This window comes from Theropithecus gelada, chromosome 1 (assembly GCF_003255815.1).
Source record: "Theropithecus gelada isolate Dixy chromosome 1, Tgel_1.0, whole genome shotgun sequence".
Lineage (NCBI taxonomy): Eukaryota > Metazoa > Chordata > Mammalia > Primates > Cercopithecidae > Theropithecus > Theropithecus gelada.
The window spans coordinates 153,964,938-153,986,411 of record NC_037668.1 but is presented as its reverse complement, the minus strand read 5'-3'; the positions used below and the strand labels follow the sequence as shown (position 1 = coordinate 153,986,411).

General features: G+C 41.0%; 1 protein-coding gene and 1 pseudogene across 3 annotated transcripts; both read right to left on the bottom strand.

Annotated features, from left to right (window-relative positions):
- Nucleotides 1–678: 678 nt before the first annotated feature.
- Nucleotides 679–19,827, bottom strand: NEK2 (NIMA related kinase 2). 3 transcript variants are annotated; one of them, XM_025363779.1, is made up of 8 exons: nucleotides 19,367–19,613; nucleotides 18,306–18,523; nucleotides 17,475–17,715; nucleotides 14,575–14,657; nucleotides 13,663–13,789; nucleotides 12,485–12,704; nucleotides 10,476–10,601; nucleotides 679–1,134 (listed from the first exon to the last, which is right to left on the bottom strand). In XM_025363779.1, exons 1-8 carry the CDS (start codon nucleotides 19,460–19,462, stop codon nucleotides 1,079–1,081), a joined length of 1,167 nt encoding a protein of 388 aa, XP_025219564.1. In that variant the 5' UTR covers nucleotides 19,463–19,613; the 3' UTR covers nucleotides 679–1,078. The 3 variants fall into 3 exon arrangements, with proteins under 3 accessions (XP_025219564.1, XP_025219547.1, XP_025219554.1); XM_025363762.1 differs by lacking the exon at nucleotides 679–1,134 and adding an exon at nucleotides 5,851–6,729 and having other exon boundaries at nucleotides 19,367–19,827; XM_025363769.1 differs by lacking the exon at nucleotides 679–1,134 and adding an exon at nucleotides 5,851–6,705 and having other exon boundaries at nucleotides 19,367–19,827.
- LOC112610351 lies at nucleotides 2,608–4,049 on the bottom strand (annotated as a pseudogene).
- Nucleotides 19,828–21,474: the final 1,647 nt, after the last annotated feature.

Here is a 21,474-nt window from a genome sequence, read left to right as displayed (position 1 = left end):
AAGCAGAGAAAGAGAGAGAGAGAAACTTTGGAAGAAAGGGAAAAGCTTTATAGGTACCTTTAGGGTACTTGTTTCCTGCTTTTCGAACAAGAGTTCCACATTATCATTTTGCATTGGGTCTTGCAAATTTTATAGCTGGCCAGGAGTTATACTCAACATTCATGTCAAGGTGATTCTGTTAGGATTAAAGGCCTGGTAATCAGTTTCTGATTGTGTTTGGATAGTATCATTTGTACTTGATGGAACTATGCTACCAGCTGTATAATAATCCTACATATATGAAGGAGCTATTTCCTCTCATTTATTATTAACCCTTTATTACTTGGTCTTATTTCATTAAGCTAAAGGGACTAGCATTGCCAGGAAAATCTCACAAAGGAAAAGGCACAGCAGAGACTGCTAATTTATACTAAAAGTCAGATATATATATATTTAAATATCCATCAAAATCCAAAATAACTTTCCTTCAAGGCTGAGATATATCCCAACAGGTGTGAGCTTAGATCAGGTTTCTCAAAAGTGGCACTATTGACATTGGGAGAGATACAATTTCTAATGCCATAATCCAAACTGTTGTAATCCTGAAGTCCTAAAAGGTCAAAAGCCATAAAGTCTAAAACCTGGAAATCATAATCCTGAAAGAGCAGAATTCCAAAAATGCAATTCTGGAAAATATAATTTAAAAATTCTTTAAAAGATATTTATTTACGCTTTTTTTTTTTAAATTTACATGAGTTTACATTTTTAAAAGGGAATTTATTTGAGAAACATAAAAACATAGAACACTTCATAAGTCACTTTATGCAATAAAATAGGCAATAACATACATTTTTGTGCAAGCATAAACATTCATATATACTAATGAAAGTTGCATAATTATATCAGTAATGAACAGACAAGCCACATTCATAAAGAAATAGGTCATAAAGGGGCTGGGTGCAATGGCTCATGCCTGTAATCCCAGCCAAGGTGGGAGGATTGCTTGAGCCCATGAGTTCAAGACCAGCCTGGGCAACACGGTGAGACTCCATCACAGGAGGCTGAAGTGGGAGGATTACTTGAGCCTACAAGGCCAAGGTTACATTGAGTTCTGATCACACCACTGCACTCCAGCCTGGGCAACAAAGTGAGACTCTATCTCAAAAAAAAAAAAAAAGGAAAGAAAAAAAAGAAATAGGTCAAAAAGGGAAATGTGTAAATGCATATCCCTATGGTTGGTAAATGTGTGCACCCAGTTTTATGCCTTCAGTCATCTGAAATCCCATAACAACCTAAGAGTCTTTTGATGAGATCTATCAAAAACAGGATGGGTCACTACTGCATATGCAGCCACCTAAAGAGCCAAGATGTTCAAAAAGTTTACCTTTCACAAATGCAGATGTACAAAAAGGACATCTCTTTGCTTACTGAGGACGCGTCAGTGTTTTTATGTACAGGAACAATGCTTACACACAGTCAATGCTGTGATAGTGTACTTTCATGGCGTCAAATTTGCAAAAAAACCAGAACTTTCTAAAAGTCTCTACACAAATTATGCCTCCAGTATCAGAAATGTTTTGAAGATGAATTATATAGCATAGCAAATTGTAAAAAAGAATGCTGACAATTTTAAATAGTGAAAAAAAAAAACAGAAAACAGAAAAAAACAAGAAAATTTGACATACGAAAAAGTGTATTACAGGAATGGATTCTGGGCAATTGCACTGAGATAGTCCGTAAGAGCTGGCCAACCTCCACAATCATTCACTGTATTTTAAAGTCTTGCATCACAAGGAATAGCTGCTTTTTCTCTTTTAGGGCATGGCTCTACTTGGAGAGTATGTTCACATTCATTTTCTACGTGGTGCTGTTCTTCCTGGCATTCTTCTATGATTCCATGTACACTGACATGAGTGTTCCCTACTCAATTTCCTTATTTTCTGTGTCATGCTTCTGTGTCGTTTTCGGTACTCAGAAATCTGTTCTGCATGCACTCATTAGACCACAAATTTGACAGAAACAATACTGGTGATCAAACAGCAACACCATTGTGTATTTTCTTATCCTACCACGTATATATTTATTTTCAAACCAGTCAGTAACTTTGCTGGCGTCTTCAGGCAAATGTGGCTTTAATTCATTAAAAGTTTCTAGAAAGTCATCAGCTGGAAGGAATGCCAAGGCAGGCGAATGACACATTTTTTCCCCATCTCTTAATACATACTGCACACAAGGAAACCCCCTTCTGCCCACACTCCCACCCCCAGCTTTAAGAGACAGGGTCTCTCTTTCTGTCTCCCAGGCTGGAGTACAGTAGCTTGATCACAGCTCACTGCAGCCTTCACCTCCCAGGCTCAGACAATCCTCTTGCCTCAGCCTCCCAAGTAACTGGGACCACAGTCACACACCACACCTGGCTAACTTTTTAAAAAATTATTTCTAGAGACACTGTCTCACTACATTGCCCAGGCTATTATGGAATTTCTAAGTTCAAGTGTTCCTCCCTCCTTGGCCACCACGCCCAGCGGGAAAGTACATTTTTAAACTGAAGTTTTTTGTTTTGTTTTCAAGGTTACACAATAATTTATTGAGAGCCTCCCTCCTCTCCCTGCCCTTGCAGTCGCTAGGTCACTTTTTCTGCTTGTAGATTTTGTGCGCCAGCTCCAGAAAGATGGCACACTGTTCAATGAGACCCATAATGTGGCTGTAACTGTCATCCTCATACTACAAGAACACGGCCAGCAGATCCAGCTCCTCATATAGTGCCTTCACCTGGGCCACCTTCTCAGCCTCCTTCTGCCCATAATTCTCCTTCAGGATCTGGTACTGTTTCGGAGTGGCCCATGGCAGACACTGAACCACCAGCCAGCTGCATTTGTTGTCCTAGATGTCAGCGCCAACTTTGTCAGTCACAGTGGAGTCCCAAAGAGGTCAAACTGATCATCTTGAATCTTTTTTTTTTTTTTTTTTTTGAGACGGAGTCTCGCTCTGTTGCCCAGGCTGGAGTGCAGTGGCCGTATCTCAGCTCACTGCAAGCTCCGCCTCCCAGGTTCACGCCATTCTCCTGCCTCAGCCTCCAAGTAGCTGGGACTACAGGCGCCCGCCACCTCGCCCAGCTGGTTTTTTGTATTTTTTTTAGTAGAGACGGGGTTTCACCGTGTTAGCCAGGATGGTCTCGATCTCCTGACCTCGTGATCTGCCCGTCTCGGCCTCCCAAAGTGCTGGGATTACAGGCTTGAGCCACCGCGCCCGGCCGATCATCCTGAATCTTAAAGAACTCTCCCATCTCCAGCAGGATCTTCTTGGCATTGGTGTGTGCCTTCTCGCCATCAATGCCTGCCACATGCATGGCTGCAGCTACAGGAAGGTAGAAAGAGTAGAAAGCTGTCTTGTACTTGATATTTGTACTTCTTTTCCATGAATCTGCCAAGATCCACATTGCCCTAGGGGGCTATGATGAGGTCCAGGGTCTGCCCAATCTCAGTCTGATAGGAACTCTGCAGGAAGAGCTCGATCAGTCTGATAGGAACTCTGCAGGAAGAGCTCGATCAGTTTGATAGGAACTCTGCAGGAAGAGCTCCATCGGGTTCAGGTAATAGGGCTGCTCCCAGCAATAGAGCTTCAGCAGGCGGTAGATACATGCTTCCAGAAGCACAGCATCATTGACAACATCCAAGCCCACGCCCGGCTTCTGATACCAGTAGATCTGTCCCCAGTGGGTGAGGAATGAATCCGTGATGTCATCTGCCACCAGTAAGAAAGCTTGCAGCAGTTCCACACACCAGCCCAGGGCCCGCTGGAGACTATCAGCATCCTACCTCCTTGGCTCCACCAGCTCCCGGAATGAAAAACCCTGGTGATAACTTGCCTCCAATGGCATTGTACTCCAGGACCTCCTTGAGCTGGGCAATAACATCTCCCGTCTCTGGGTGCCCCATCTCATCCTCAGTCAGCACTCTAACAATCTGGGAGAAGTGCTGAATGAAATCCTGATTTTCTTGGGCATAAGCATCTGATTTTTGGTCTCCATTCATTCTGAAGGAGGAGCAAAGGGCTCTATTCTTTGATGTGGGTTCCTGCTTCTAAACTGAAGTTTTTGTCATTGCTGTATCTCATGGCCTATCTACTCATCTAATTTTCTATCAAATGCATTGCGCTGAATGGAAAAAACAAACTTTATTGGTAACACTTTGAAATTCACTTTTAGAAGCTTTGATCACATCTAATTCCAAATCTGTTGTTATGGTTTGGGGATTCAACTGAAAGCTGTTTTCTTCTGCAAAGTGCAGCAAATCTTTAAATAATTGTTTAAATGACTAGATGAGTTCTAGAATCTTCAGAACCAACAGGGGCATGAATCATGTATGGCTGATAAAAACCAGTGCAGACAGTTTGAAAGTGCCATCCACTAGCCAAAGTGAAGCATGTGATAGTTCTTCTGTTAGATTTAGTGGTAAATATAAGCAGTCGGTCTTCTTCAACACTCAAATCTCTAACTAAGAACAGTTTGGTTAATGAGTTTTGTGACGCTGGAGGAACCTCAATGTCAGCAAGTGTCTTTGGTTCACAAGGCTGCTCAGCTTGTCGAATTTTATTCTCAGACAAAGGGCGTTTTTTGAAGGCAAGCGTGGCACTATTCATGAAGGAGCAGAAGTTATATATAACTGAGTAATTTGGCGGGAGAGATTTCTCGTAATTTTCACCTGAAAAGTCACTTTTATGATCTTCAAAACACTGAATATTGAGGAAAGATATACCCCACCTAGTCTACTGAGACTCACATATTAACCTCCTCTGGAAACACCCTCACAGACACACTTAAAATAATGCTTTACCAGATTTCTAGGGATTCCTTAATCCAGTCAAGTTGACATATAAATCAACAAGTTCACCCCTTATCAACTTGATATCCATCCACATCTCTTAAACCATACTTAATGTGCAAATGGAGACAATAACAAGGTAATAGTTCTGCCTGACATGACATGGTTATCCTGTATACAGCTGAAACTGCACTAATCCCTGCCTTGGAATTTGGCTTTCAGGATTTTAACATCTGGGATTTTAATCTTTCAGGATTGTGATTTTGGAAGTTCACACGTTAGAGATTTTGATCTTTTGGGATTTAAGACATTAGGGATTTTGGTCTTTCAGAATTTTAGCATTTGAAATTGTGTCATTTAGGATTATGATCCAAACCCATTGATATTTTGTTGTCAGAGGCTGTCCTGTGCATTGTAAAATGTTTTTTTTTTTTTTTTTTTTTTTTTTTTTTTGAGACGGAGTCTCGTTCTGTCGCCCAGGCTGGAGTGCAGTGGCCGGATCTCAGCTCACTGCAAGCTCCGCCTCCCGGGTTCACGCCATTCTCCGGCCTCAGCCTCCCCGAGTAGCTGGGACTACAGGCGCCCGCCACCTCGCCCGGCTAGTTTTTTGTATTTCTTAGTAGAGACGGGGTTTCACCGTGTTAGCCAGGATGGTCTCGATCTCCTGACCTCGTGATCCACCCGTCTCGGCCTCCCAAAGTGCTGGGATTACAGGCTTGAGCCACCGCGCCCGGCCGTAAAATGTTTACAGTGTCCCTGGCCTGCACCCACTAGCAGCCAGTAGCACCTTACACCAAATCATGACAATCAAAACCACCCCCAGGCATTGCCAAACGTCCCTTGAGGAGCAAAATCACCCTGTTCAGGACCACTGGCTTACATACATGGATTAACGAGATGGGAGGTAAAGCGCCATACAGTTTAGGACTGGAATGCCACTCTCTTGAGCATCAGATCCATGTTTCCTTCCGTACCCTATGATGAAGACCTATAAATCATAAACACAACTCCCATCAACTAAGAGACCAACAAATGCAAGACACATAAATACAGGGAAACTAAAGAATTCTTTTATTTAGTGGGAAAGAAGTAGGTAAATGACAGACAGCTCATATTCTGTTAAACAGAAAAAAAAAGAATACAGACATCACAGTGATGAATTTTCACAAAGCTAATAGATTTGAACTACAGAGCAATGGAATATTTATAAGCAAGATGTCATGGTATTAATGACCAAAGTGCATCCAAATAGGTTTTCTAAGCTCAAAAACATTTAAAATCTCAGACTTAAAATTTAAATCTATATATAACAATTGTAAGCACACCACTCAGTCGTTTAAAACTATTCAGTGACTGCTACTCCTGCATAAATATTTTTTCCTAACATTATTTTTTTTCTCCCAAGATTTAGAATGTCACATCTCATGTTCCTACTAGTCATCACACACAGGATTAAAAAAGCCCAAGCAAGAAAGTATTTTTTTTATAATGTGTTCTTAAAAGAAGAAAGAAAAATTAAATGTGAACAATTTGTACAATAGTTGCTGAAGAACAGCAAAACCAATTCCGAAATATCACGTGTACTATACAAAAAGGCGTGGCTCACGGAACCAAGTATATAACACTACAGCAGTTGAATATCAGTCTTTAAAGGTTGGTAATATTACATCCTGTACACAGCTCTGTCTCTCTCTACCTGGCTAGCGCATACCCAGAATCTGTCTGCTTTTTAGCTGGTAATTTTTTTCAATATCTGACAGGGCTTGAGCCCGCAGCTGGGCAGCATGAAGCCTTTTCTTCAGATCCTTGCACTTGGACTTAGACGTGAGCTGACTCTCAGAATTCTCACTCCTCATGACGTTCTCTTTACTTTCCCCACTGAAATGAACTTTCTTCTTAATTACTGAGGATGGAAGATTAAGAAGTTCTTTAGAAGGAAAAAGAAAAAGGGCTTTGAGTTACTTGAACAGAGTTCAACTCCTTCATACTTATACTTATCAAAAAGTATTTGCTCTTATGGTTCACATTTGAAATCTAGGTACCTGTTTTATTTTCTCTGGGATGGGAGGTTAGGGGTGTAGGACCGGCAGAAATCAGCCTTTTAATTCACAGCATTGAAAAAATAATATTGGAATGTGCCGAAATTCAAGGAACATAAGTTTTATTCTCTTAACAACGAACAATCAATTTTACTCTTAAAGTTAAACACACTGAGTATTATGGACAATATAAAACTTTTGGAAATCAATGTTATTTATCTCTATCCTTGAAAATAAGTGCCATTCTATGCAGAACACCTTACCTACAGAAAAGTATAGAAGCACAGTTTGTTTTTTTTTTTTTTGGTTTTTGCTTTTTGTATATATTTTTTTAAATAGAGAACACCTACAGTTTTGGTTAAATGTTCAAGAACACTTAGTTCAAAGCATCTTAACTGACCAGAAATTTGTCTCCAAAAAACCTAAACAAATTTGGTGTGGAAAAGATAAATCAAGTAAGAGTAGTAAAAAATGTAAACTATTCTTTTCATGGAAAAAATAAATAATAATCTTATTTACTTAAAGTGGCAACACTATTAACTGCTGACAGAATTAGTAGGGGCTGGAGGCCTAAACAGATCCTAGATCTTTTTATTTTTCCTCTGTATGTTCAAATATTTACTGAGCTCATAGGATGGGCCACTATGAACCAAACAGGACCTATTCTAGTAGGAGGAGATAAACCAAACACAAATAAACAAGTACTGGTGGGGAATATTTGATGGTAATATGTGCTATTAGGAAAAATAACCCTGGAAACAGGGACATGCTGGGTGGTAGGTGTAATGATACAAAGCCTCATACGGTCATTTCTGAAGTAAGAAGCCACAGGGCTATCTGGATGAAGAGTGCTCCAGGCAGAAGAAATAGGAAATGCTGGCACACAGATGCACTGCCTTCCAAGGGTCCTATGACTTCCTGCTTCATACATCGCTTCTGCTTCAAAGCAAACTGGATTGCCTTTAGACTTTATCTCCACTGTTTCAAATCTTTTTTTTTTTTTTTTTTTTTTTTTTTTTGAGACGGAGTCTTGCTCTGTCGCCCAGGCTGGAGTGCAGTGGCGCGATCTCGGCTCACTGCAAGCTCCGCCTCCCGGGTTCACGCCATTCTCCTGCCTCAGCCTCCTGAGTAGCTGGGACTACAGGCGCCCGCCACCGCGCCCGGCTAATTTTTTGTATTTTTAGTAGAGACGGGGTTTCACCGTGGTCTCGATCTCCTGACCTTGTGATCCGCCCGCCTCGGCCTCCCAAAGTGCTGGGATTACAGGCGTGAGCCACCGCGCCCGGCCTCCACTGTTTCAAATCTATCCACCTTCTTATTATCACAAATACCTATAGATTTGTAAGTCAACATTGTCTTACTGACGGGATAGTTTTGTTTTTGTTTGAGATGGGGTCTTGCCATGTTGTCCCCGCTGGAGTGCAGTGGCTATTCACAGGTGCAGCTGTAGTGCACTACAGCCTCGGACGCCTGGGCTCAAGTGATCTTCCTGCCCGAGCCCTCAGAGTAGCTGGGACTATAGGTGCACCACCACACCTGGCTCTTAATGGGATAGTTTTATAAGAAAAAAGTGTTTTTAAAAAATGTTTAAAATTCTTCCATTAAATAGAATAATGACTATTTCATCAAATAAGAAAAGAAAAGTTTAAAAAAAAGATACTGCTGCTTGCTGTGATGATTTCAATACACTTGTGATGGCTTCCTCATGTGTGGATTTTATAGCCCAAGGATGGGGAGAGGATATTTCCAACTGTCCTGAGTTCAGAATAGTACCAGCTCCCCACTGCTATGATGCTTATCTTATAGCTCTGATGTGTTCACTACTTTCAGCACTCAATACTCTAAAATGTCTGCTTGCCCCAGTGGATACTTGATTCCTATGGCTCATTTTAAATATTTGCCATGATTCACATATAAGTAGATTCCCATACTTATCTGTGTATCCTATAAAGTAAAACACATCATGCTTACTTAGCTATTTTCATCTTTTGCTCAAAGACTATCAGGGCAAATGTAAATAAACTCTTTAACTGAAGAGCCATCCCCAACAGGGTCTTAAGTAATTTCCTGCAATGGGTTTGATGCATGAAATTCATCCAGTATGATTTTCTCCTCATTTTATCACCCTAATCATGATTTAAGTATACTTTGTCTTTATGGATGACAGTGTGGAATCTATGAAAAGCCAAAATAAATATGTTTATAATATTGAAATGGTAGATGGCAATATTGAGAAAAAAGAAGGTATCTTAACAGAGATGAAGCCAAAGTTTCATACAATCTTTGTTTCATTTACTTCTATCAGTAGTTTCATTTCTTTCCATCACTTGTTCACTACAAAGTTATTGTGATCATCAATCTAACTTTAGTAGGGTTTTTTGTCTGTTCCATTTACAAAATGCTGCCAATACTCACTAAATTGATCACATCTCAATTTATTAAAGATAAGAATAATAGCTTTCATATATGCTGTCCTACATGGAATAAGGGAGTTAAAAAAAACTCTAAATTTTATTGAAAATTCAGATGCTCGATTTTTGAAACCAACAACTTTTAACAGTTAGTTTGTGCCCTAAAGAAATCAAGCAAAAAGATGTTTCACAGTTTGCATTTTACATAGAGTCAACTGAATTAGTGAGAGGTTTCTATAAAATGGAGAATGTTAGACAATGGTTCACTGGTATATACGATAACCACATCTCAGTGTGGCAGAGTGAAGGGACAATGCCACACAAAGGCAGGACCCTGAGAAAGCTGAACATCTATATACCAGACTTTAAATAAAGAAGGAAATGCAGAGAACATATGTAGATATTAAACAATGAAATTTCCACAAATATGTGTTTCAGCTTGAAAGGGTGTTAGCAAAGATCCAAACGTGACAGCCTATTCTGCAGGTGGCTTATCATGCCTTTTAAGACATGCTTTCTATGAAAGATGAGGCATGACAGTATTAAAATTTTGATTTTTACTTGAAATGCAGTTTATCTCTCTGAAATCTAAAACACACAATAGTTTTGTAAATGCCCTAATTTTAAAAAATAAGTATCAGCCGAGCATGGTGGCTCATGCCTGTAATCCCAGCACATTGGGAGGCTGAGGTGGGCAGATCATGAGGTCAGGAGATTGAGACCATCCTGGCTAACACAGTGAAATCCCGTCTATACTAAAATTGCAAAAAATTAGCCAGGCGTGGTGGCGGGCACCCGTAGTCCCAGCTACTCGGGAGGCTGAGGCAGGAGAATGCCGTGAACTCGGGAGGCGGAGCTTGCAGTGAGCCAAGATCGCGCCACTGCACTCCCGCCTGGACAACAGAGCGAGACTCCATCTCAGAAAATAATAATAATAATAATAATATTAATAAGTATCAATTACTAAACATGTGGTTTGATAAGGTTAAGAAAATCAAACATGAAATTCTGTGACTCATTGCCTCAGGTCTATGAACCCAGGAAATAAATCATTGCTATAACAGAATTTTGTTTCCATTGAAATGCATATATTCAATGAAATCCATCTTAAAATTTGAGACTTTGTAAATGAAAAGGGCTACCTAAGCCACTTTGGGAGCAACACTGGTGCACATTTCTTCATTTGTAGCACCAGCTTCTGTTGACCAAGTTGATTCTCATACCTGGACTACTTGCCAGAGACGGGAACTTCTGTTCCTTTAGCAAGCTGTAATTCTTCAACAGATTTTCTGCTCTAGCCAGTTTGTCCTCTGCTAGTCTTTCACGAACACAAAGCTCCTGTTCTTTCTCTTTAAAAAGAGAATAGACAAAGAAAAAAAAAATTAACAAGTGACCTTCACTAAAAAACGATTTACATTTGGCAATCTTATCACTACTAGCATGCTTGATACTGATAAGCAATGTTTGGGGAAAGGATTCTCACTATGCCTCAGTCAAACTGATTGTGTTAGTTTTTAATTGAGTGTTTTAGTAGGCTGTATGTTTATCTTAGATTTTCTTGAAAGGACTTGTTTAAACAAATACAAAGTTAGCTTCAACCTTTGGTCATCTTTTGTGGGAGTAACTCAATTGGGAAAACAAAAAACTAAAGCTATCTCTGCTCTTCATTGAAGATAGGCAACAGCTAATTTTCAGGACATGATCTGGCCTCACAGTACAAAAATCTTCTTTTTTTCTGGTTGAATGACCACACTCAAATAAAAGAAAAAAAAAAAACGCAATTCAGTTAGGCGGTAGTTCATAGGATTAGTATTAATAACAAAGGTTACTATTTATTCATGGCCCAAAATTCAGAAAGTATTCAGATTTCAGTTGCTATATGAAATTATGGCTGGGCACAGTGGCTCACGCCTATAATCCCAACACTTTGGGAGGCCAAGGCAGGTGGATCACCTGAGGTCAGGAGTTCAAGACCAGCTGGGTCAACATGGCAAAACCCCATCTCTATTAAAAAATACAAAAATTAGCCAGGTATGGTGGCAGGCGCCTGTAATCCCAGCTACTCAGGAGGCTGAGGCAGGAGAGCTGCTTGAACCCAGAAGGCAGAGGTTGCAATAAGCCAAGATGGTGCCACTGTACTCCAGCCTGGGCAACAAGAGTGAAATTCCATCTCAAAAAAAAAAAAAAGAAAAGAAAAGAAAAGAAATTATGAAACACTGGGGAAAGTTATAAGAAAAAGTTTTCTTATTTTTTACAGAGGTTTCTATGTAAGTATAGGTTGTACCTATACAGTAAGCATATCTCACAGGACTATATAGTATTTCATTATTTAAAGCCTGGATTAAGTATAAAGCTGCAGAAGTAAAATCAGGTGAGTCATGAGGGTGACAGGTGACAAATATGACCCATCTCTCGTCTCCTGATGTTAAAATGAAGAACCTCACTCTGTAGCTACCTTGCGTAACCCTAAATGCTTGCTAGTAGCTCTCATCTTGGTGGAGTAGATACACTTTCAACATCAAAACTAAATTAACACCTAATCAGTTAATACTCGTAAGTTAACGTTAATACCCACCAGAGTATTATTTATAGACTTAAAATATCTTGCATCTAGACTCTCTATTGAATTGCCTGAACAGACCAGGTGTGGTAGGTCACATCTGTAATTCCAGCACTTTGGGAGGCAAGGTGGGAGGATTGCTTGAGCTCAGGAGTTCAAGACCAGCCTGGGCAATATAGTGAGACCCCATCTCATTTTCAAAAATAAAAAGTTAAAAAAAAAGAAAAGAATTGCCTGAACATATCTCATGTACATACTGTAGGGTTTTAGACCTGGAATTCTGTTGGAGTGGCCATTTCAAAAGACAAAAGTCATGGTTTTTATTATGGAAAGCAGCAATTTTAAGACCTTCCTTTACAGTGGGAAAACATTAGAGTATTCATAGTAGAGATGAAAAAGAAAAAAGTAACTCTACAATAAAGTATAAAGCCATCACTGTTAAGGCCCAATATTATATAACTAGCAACTGATCTCAGAGAAAGACGTCCAACATGAAGGTGCTAGCAAGCCTGATTATTAAAAATCTACAATACATATTTTGGTTTCTCAAGTATTTTTAAAAGCTTCTAATAAGATCTGTATGTATAAAATATTCTGCTCAAAAGATATTCAGACACATCAAAATAACCCACTTGGTAGTTCTCCTTTGCTTTGACCCCCATTCAGACTTACGCTCCAATCTTTCTTCTCTTGCTTTGAGAGCTCGCTCTCGCTCCTGTAACTGAATTTCCTTTAGTTTCAGCTCACTTAATACAGGGCTGGAATCCTGCAATTTTTCTGGCTCTCCTAATTGTCGCCCTCTTCTCTCAAGATTTCTTCTTTGCTCTTCTGCAACCAAATCTGCTATTAAAGGGTTCTCGAGAATTTCTTCAACAGAAGGTCGATGGTAATCCTGGGGAAAAAAAGATGCAGTATATAATCAGATTGCGTAACAGAAGAGTTCTCCAAAGACAGCAGTTACAATAAAAGGACATATATGTATTTCCAAGACAAAAGAAAGGACTCCTTTATGGCTAGGTCTTAAACACTTGGAAAAATAAGTTCACTGGTGGTTTTAACCCACAAGGTTCTGGGTCCACAAGGTAATGCAGATGTTAACTTACCTTTTTTCCCTTTTCCCCTTTTCACCTTTCTAAGAAGGTTCAATCCCTGAAGATTGGTACATCTTGTGCTGATGCTTGGTAGCACTGCTAGAGTCTGTTTTAGGGGAAGTACTGTCCTTGCATCTCTAAACTACATTTAGCAAGATACTCTCTCACTGACTCTCAATCCTGTCACTTCATCTGTATCCTTGTCTGTGATCCTACAGCATTTTCCTTCTTCTCTTATGTCAGCCTGATCCCCAGAACATTTCCTTCCCCATTCTATAGCCAGAGTTTTTCCACATAATCTCTTTATTGATTTTCCCTCTGCTTTTTAGCTGTCCTCCCTCCACCCTCCATCACCCCTCCCCTTCTTCTGATCTTCTGATCTCTAATCTCTCAATTCGAGCTAGAGGCAGAGTAATAAAGTCTTATCTCTGGCCCCTTCCCTCACCACCTGCCACTGTAAGGTAGGCAAGGACAAGGGGAACGAGGATTTGAATTCTTTTTGCAATCTTTCCTTGCTACCAACCCATCTGTTAGCATGGCAGAGTGGGCAGAGAAATAAAGAAAGCGCAGAAGGTGGGCCAGCAAGGATGTGCAATTTGCCAAATTTACATATGTTTTCACTTGTGTTAACACAGTATATTTAGCTAAGAAACTATATTTAATGTTTCCTCAGTCTCCATTGATCTACAAGAGAGAATGTATGTTCCAACACTTAACTGACAGCTAGAAACAGACAATATATCATCTTATCATCTTTACCTTTAAGTTTAACATCCTCGTAATAATTCCATTCAATTCATCAGAGTAACGGTATGGAATTCGCCTGAATTTGCCCTCTCTGATTTTCCCAGCGAGTTCTTTCTGGCTAAAAGCTGTAAATGGAGGCCTGGGATTAAAAAAGAAGGAAAAGACGACGAAGACATTTTCAAATTGTAAAAATGAAAATATACAATAGGAACTAAATCAAAAGCACAGTTTAAGCTCCAGTTTGTATTTTAAGTTTCTACTTGTGGGATTTTCTTCTTATATGTTTCCCAACCTTGGCACTATTAACATTTGAGGTCATATAATTCTTTGTTGTCGGGGGCTGTCCTGTGCATTATAGGTATTTTGTAGCCTCGCTGCCCTGTACCTCTAGATGCCAGGAGCACTCCCCAGCTGTGATAACTAAAAATTTATCCAAACATTGTCAAATGCCCCACAAGAGGCAAATTTGCTTCCCTTATCCCTGGTTGAGAATCACTGCTCTACAGAATAGTTTCAAAGGGAAAAAAACGAAAAGAAGAACAAAGGAAAAGAACTGGAGCTCTTCCCTGCTCTAAAGATCCCCAGATCTCTACCCCGGTCTTGTTTCATTTCTTCCACATCCTTACAGTAGCTTTACCTTATCTGCCTGACCTATGTGTTCTCCCTTGAGCTAAGTGTCAATCTAACAGGAAAGCGCCTAACCAGCCAAGACACTTAAACAGTCAAGACCCAGCCTCATGGCTTACAGTTTTAATTTGTGAATAGTTTCTTTTAGCCTGTCCATCTACCTTAATTTTAGCCAAAGTACAATTCTTTCAGACTTGAATATACTTTCATTAGCGTGGAGGCTCAAAAAACTAGACCCAGTGAAATGTGACAAACAGTACAAACCTTAGACTAGGAATCTGCCTTCATCATACTTACATTAATGCACATAGTTCATACAGCAAACAGCCCAGTGACCAGATATCTGATTTCTCATTGTAGGACATGCGATTCATTTGTTCCTATACAGGGAAAAAGGGTAAGAAAGTGGAAGGTGTTAAGAGTTTATTTTGTTTTGAAACTTATAAAACACATTAAATTACTCCTGAGGTAAAAACAGAACTTCAAAGTTTTTAGCTTATACTTTATCTTGAAATTTATAATGGGCCGGGCGCGGTGGCTCAAGCCTGTAATCCCAGCACTTTGGGAGGCCGAGACGGGCGGATCATGAGGTCAGGAGATCGAGACCATCCTGGCTAATACGGTGAAACCCCATCTCTACTAAAAAATACAAAAAACTAGCCGGGCGAAGTGGCGGGTGCCTGTAGTCCCAGCTACTCGGGAGGCTGAGGCAGGAGAATGGCGTGAACCCGAGAGGAGGAGCTTGCAGTGAGCTGAGATCCGGCCACTGCACTCCAGCCTGGGTGACAGAGCAAGACTCCGTCTCAAAAAAAAAAAAAAAAGAAATTTCTAATGGAAAAAAAAGGCAATGCTCTTGTCCCAATACACTGTCATATATAATTCATTCACTCATTTTTCATTCACAAATGAAAGTGCTTAGTATAGACTAGGCACTGACAATTCAGAGGTGAATATGACAGACTTCTACTCTCAAGGCAAAGTAAGAAACACCATTTTAAAAGAACTAGAGAAAATTTAAGAATAATCAAAATATGTATCTAGTCCACATTTAAATGGATATAGACATAAATAGCTAATTGAATTACCCATTTGTATTTTTTCTTAGTCCACTGCATAAATCACAGTAGTAACTAATATTATCATTACCTATTTGTTTGCCTTTCTTCCACATCTACAGTAACAACAGCCTACCAGAGCTCTTATTCTTTTTTTTTTTTTTTTTTTTTTGAGACAGAGTCTTGCTCTGTCGCCCAGGCTGGAGTGCAGTGGCCGGATCTCAGCTCACTGCAAGCTCCACCTCCCGGGTTTATGCCATTCTCCTGCCTCAGCCTCCCAAGTAGCTGGGACTACAGGCACCCGCCACCTCTCCCGGCTAGTGTTTTGTATCTTTTTAGTAGAGACAGGGTTTCACTGTGTTAGCCAGGATGGTCTTGATCTCCTGACCTTGTGATCCGCCCATCTCGGCCTCCCAAAGTGCTGGGATTACAGGCTTGAGCCACTGCGCCCGGCCAGAGCTCTTATTCTTAACAGAGGGAATAGAAGCAATCTCTAGTGGCTGGTTAGTGTTTTAAAGTCCAACTGGTGAGTCTGATGCCACTTTTTGACAATCAGTGCCTTAGGGAAGCTGAACCACTCTAATTACAAGGGCAGGAGGGAAAAGGAACAAAAGAATAGGTTTCAAGCTTTCCAAGAACCACTTCTGGATAATTGTCCTTTATGTTAAAAACATTCTATTTGGAATTTGATACAGTGAGAAAATGGTACTGTTCTGGCCATTCTTAGTCAAAACCAAAATCACTAATTTACAAAGTTTTATACTACAGTCAGATCTGTTAACATAATTTATAAAGATCTGGAAAATCCTAGAAAGGTGAACTACTAAAATACTAATAAATATTTCTTCATCTTTATCTGTTCAGATGTCATATACTAACACATTAGTGCTATCACAATTGACTTAAACTTTTTAAAAGCCGTCAGGCAATATCTAACAACAGCCATAAACTGTTTATACCTTTTACCCCAGCAATTTCATTTTATGAGCTGCATGTCAAGGAAATAACCAAAAAGGAAGAAAGAATAATTCATACAAAGATATGCAGAACAGTACTTCTAAGAATGGTGAAACATTTTAGAAACAAAATATCCAGCAATAGAGGTAATTGGTGAGTGGACTCAGCACGTTATTTCAGGAAAAGGCAACAAAAAAATAACACGTACAAAAAGTTACATTGTAAAAACATGCTATCTCAGTGAGCAAACTTCCTGAGCTCTGATTCTGCATGCACAAGAATCATTTACAGAGTCTGTTAAAATGCAAAGTCTAAAATAAAAAGTACAATATTGAAGAAAAAAAAAAAAACAAAAAACAAGAGTTCAAGAACCTACCCAGAGATCGAAATTCACTCGATGGATTTGGGTTTGGTTTAGCACCCAGAACTCTGCATTTTAAACAAACACTCCAAGTGAGTCTGATGCAGATGACCAGGACCTACACATTGGAAACAGCTCTTGAGGGCAGGGACAAAATCCATTTCATTTTTGTAATCCTTGAGTTTAATGCATTGTAATCATTCCATAAAAGCTTGAACTGAATATGCTTTAATTTGCATGAATGCTCAAAAAATTGAACCCACTGAGAGATGACAAACAGTGCAAACCTTAGAGTAGGAATCTGTCTTCATCATACTTACATTATTACACATAATTCATGAAGCAAACAAAAACTCATAGACTTTATTGGTCTGGTGGTCCATGTGGAAAAATATAACAGTATTTTCAATTCTTAAACAAACAGAAAACTCAATTTCCCTGCTTCAGAATGCTTAACATTAAAAGATGTTTTGGCTGGGAGCGGTGGCTCATGCCTATAATCCCAACAATTTGGGAGGCTGAGGTGGGCAGATTGCTTGAGGTCAGGAGTTTGAGACCAGCCTGGCCAACATGATGAAACCCTGTCTCTACTAAACATACAAAAATTAGCCGGGCATGGTGACATGCACCTGTCGTCCCAGCTACTCTACTCGGGAGGCTGATGCAAGAGAATCCTTTGAACCCAGGAGGCAGAGGTTGCAGTGAGCCGAGATCGTACCACTCCACTCCAGCCTGGGAGACAGAGCGAGACTCTGTCTCAAAAACAAACAAAAAAACAAAAATAAAAGATGTTTTAAAAAGTATCTAAATTCTGAAATACTTACAGGAGACATGTAATAAGGTGTGCCAACAAATGTTTTTGCAAAACTCGTGTCGTGGTTTAATATTCTAGCTAGCCCAAAGTCTCCAAGCTTGACGTTTTGCTTGCCATCCAGGAAAACATTGGCTGGTTTCAGATCCCGATGCAATACAGTATGACCACCATCACTTCGTCTGTGGCATTCCTTCAGGGCCAGAGTCAACTGAGTCATCACTCGAAGAACAAACTCTTCATCTAAGTATTGCCTGAAACCAAAGCAGTTATACAGCATATAACTTATAAAAAAAAAAAAAAATTCGTTGCCAAGATGGGATGATATAAATTATCCAGTGTACTAATAGGGAAATAAATTATTTATTTATTTATTTATTTATAGTTTTTGAGACAGAGCCTTGCTCTGTCACCCTGGCTGGAATGCAGTGGCATGATCATGGCTCACTGCAGCCTCGACCTCCCAGGCTCAAGCAATCCTCTTGCCTCAGCCTCCCAAGCAGCTTAGACTACAGGCACATGTCACCATACCTGGCTAATTCTTGTAGAAACAGGGTCCTACTATGTTGCCCAGGCTGATCTTGAAATCCTGGGCTCAAGTGATCCTCCTGCATCGGCCTTCCAAAGTGTTGGGATGACAGGTGTGAGCCACCACACTCAGCCTATAGATTGTTATTTTGATATAAAATATGGGTGTTGATTCACCGGGAATTTTCTAAAGTACTATGGACCTACCAAACAAATGCAAGTATACTCTTCCATATTACTGATCCTAAAACAAGATGCTTAAAATAAATGAAAGTAGACCTAATTTCAGCTTACATTTTTAAAAGATTATGCTTACCTTTCCTTGGTTCCCTTTGTAATTACACTAGCCAGATCCCCTCCTTCACAATATTCCATTACAATGTACAGTGTTGTGTTGGTCCGGTCAATAATTCGATCATAGTAACGAACGATGTTTGGATGTTTCAGTTCACGAAGCAAATTCACTTCAGAAACAAGCATCTGTTTCTCAGTTTCTGTCATGGAGCCATAGTCAAGTTCTTTCCAAACTAATATCTAAAATAAGAATTTCCAAGGTATGAATGAACTCATTACGCTCAAAAACAAAGAATGAAAGTTCCAAGATTTAAAAAATAACCTTCCTTTTAATTATATCCTACAATCAAGGTCATTATCTAATTTAGTTCAATGAACTTAAGGAACTGTGAGTTTACTTCCATAATCTTCTTTCAATTTCTAAGCAGTAAATGATGTTGTAGGGAGATAAAGGGGAATAAGGCACATGAGGTCTCCCCCAACCCCTACCCTCAGTTGGTTAGTGGGAAGTTGGCAAAAAGGTACTTTAGTCAAAATTGGGGTGGAGGTGGTCAAAGTCCCTGCCCCATTCCACCTCAGTCGTGTTTTCCCAGGATGAGACACCTTGGAAAAGCAGCCAGGCAGTTTCCTGTCCAATGTTACTTTCTGTAAAAGGTCTACCTGTATACATTGGGAAATATGAATCCAATAATCCGAATAATGGGTATTTTGAGGGAGTCTGACTGCAGATACAAAGCTTCGGGTTCTGGTGGTCCTGCCCCTTTCTTGTGTCTGAGAGGGCCGCTCTTAGAGCTCTAAAAACAGCTCAGGAGTTAGCTACGTGTCACCAATGGAAGGTCCTTAGCAACCCAAAGCAGGAGAAAGAGAGAAATGGGGAGAGAAACGGGAAAAGATGGAAATACGTATATCAAAAGACGCGGTCTCCCATCCTTTAAGCGACCCAGGACAGGCTGTCAGATGCAGACCCAGTAAAGACGGCTGAGTCTTCCGGGCACCCACTTCCCCAGCCCTCTCGGTTCCCTTCGGTGGCGCAGGGCGCTCGCCCCTAAGCAGGGGCTGGCACAGGGAAGGGACCACGCTCACCTTGCCGTCACTCTTCCTCCGGATCTTCTGGCAGCGGCCATAGGAGCCTGTGCCAATGGTGTATAACACTTCATAGTCCTCAGCCCGGGACGGCATGGCCGGCCAGTCGCCAGAGTCGCGCTGCCTCACGCAGGTTGCGCCCCCAAGTGCGGAGCTCCAGGGACCGGGACCGGGAGCTTCAGGGACCAGCACGGAGAAGCCCCCGAGCAGCGCTAACCCGTCACCCTTGCCTTCGGCCCCGTTTAACTGTCGCGGGCCCTGATCTCGCAGTCTATTGGCAGGCGGTGGGCCCGCTTCGCCTCTCTGATTGGCTAAGAAGAACACAACAATACCCTAGGCATCTTGGGAAAAGTGTCACTAGGCAACCGCGTCGGCCTCTGCTTTTAACCTGTGGGAGCAGGGGGCGGAGCTAAACCAAAGGGAGGGCGGGAGAAAGGAAGCGGCAGCAGGCGCCTCTTGGCAACTCTAACCCTCTGGTAGAGATCGCCAAGGTAACCGAGATCGAAGGACCTCCCCTCAGGCTTCTTTGCACACAGCTTCCACCAAATGCCTTCTGACCTTTGCACTCTGGCCCCTCACACTACCTACTCTCCCCGGAACACGCCTTCCTCGCTCAGGTTCCAGTACCCTGAACCTGGGTGGGGTCACGTTGAGGACACGCTGAGAGCTGAATACAAATTAGAAATTAGACTGGGCGCCGTGACTCACCCTCGCCCGTAACCCTAGCACTTTGGGAAGCCGAGGTGGGTGGAACGCTTGAGCCCAGGAGTTCAGACCAGCCTGGGCAATATGGCAAACCTCGTCTCTACTGAAAATATGAAAATTAGGCCGGGCGCTGTGGCTCACGCCTATAATCCTAGCACTTTGGGAGGCCGAGGCAGGCGGATTGGGATTGCTTGAGGCCAAGAGTTCAAGACCAGCCTGGCCAACATGGCGAAACCCCTTCTCTACTAAAAATGAAGAAAAAAAAAAATTAACCGAGCATGGGGGTGCATGTCTGTAATCCCAGCTTCTTGGGTGGCTGAGTCATGAGGAACTGCTTGAACCCGGGAGGCAGAGGTTACAGTGAGCAGAGATTGCGCCACTGCACTCCAGCCTGAGTGACACAGTGAGACCCAGTCTCCAAAAAAAAAAAAAAAGAAGAAGAAATACAGTCGCTCTTTGACCAAGCACTTTACACGTCTTGTCCCGTTTATGTGTGCCAAACACATAATTCACCCTATTGACAATACTTCATTGAACACAGATTCTTTTTTAGGCACCCACACAAACCAACTTTCCCAGCTTACGCAGCCAAATGAACAGTCCCATGTTTACCAGGGAAGGAGCACCTAGAGGCCTCCATCCAGGGCTTGTTGGAGGAATACGTACATTACCAGAAAGCTAATAATTTGGCAATGCATAAACAGGCCAGTTTTCTTTAAATATCTATTTGGCATAGGATTAAAAGAAACCTGATTTTCTATTAATAAGAATTTAAAAGCTCTTTATGTTAAAATAAGGGACTTATTACATGCACTGAATATAACATAAGATAACTGGAATTGCCAACCAGGAGAATTTTTAAATTAACATTCAAGGGTACTGTCTTACCTCAGGGGAATAGGACAAATTTAGGTTTCAAAAGTTATGTAAGGCACTGCAGATGGCTATGTTAATTAGCATCATTTTTTATTTTTGTGCCTCTTACAGATGGGTATCCATAGAGCTTGCTGTGGTTTGAATGTATCCCCCAAAGTTCATGTGTTGAAAACTTTATCATTAATGCAAAAGTGTTAAGAGGTGAGAGGTTTAAATTGATTGGCTTATGAGGGCTACGCCCTCACGAATGGATTAATGTAATCACAGGAGTGGGTTATCTTGAGAGTCGGTTGGTTATAAAAATGAGTTTGGCTTTCCCTTGCTGTTTCTCTTACCATGTGATGCCTTCTGCTATGTTGTGACCCAGAGAAAAGGCTGCTGCCAGATGCTACCTGTTGATCTTGGACTTCCTAGCTTCCAGAATCATGAGCCAAATAAACTATTGTTTATAAATTGCCCAGTGTGTGGCATCCTGTTATAGCAACATGAAACTGTATAAGACAGAGCCCTGGCCGGGCACGGTGGCT

Coding starts and splice junctions, on each gene's coding strand:
- NEK2 (XM_025363762.1), bottom strand. CDS start 19,462: ATGCCGTCCCGGGCTGAGGACTATGAAGTGTTATACACCATTGGCACA. Junction 14,658..17,474: donor CACCTTATTACATGTCTCCT/GTAAGTATTTCA, acceptor TTCCCTGTATAG/GAACAAATGAATCGCATGTC. Junction 6,730..10,475: donor GTCTCTGGCAAGTAGTCCAG/GTATGAGAATCA, acceptor TTCCTTCTAAAG/AACTTCTTAATCTTCCATCC.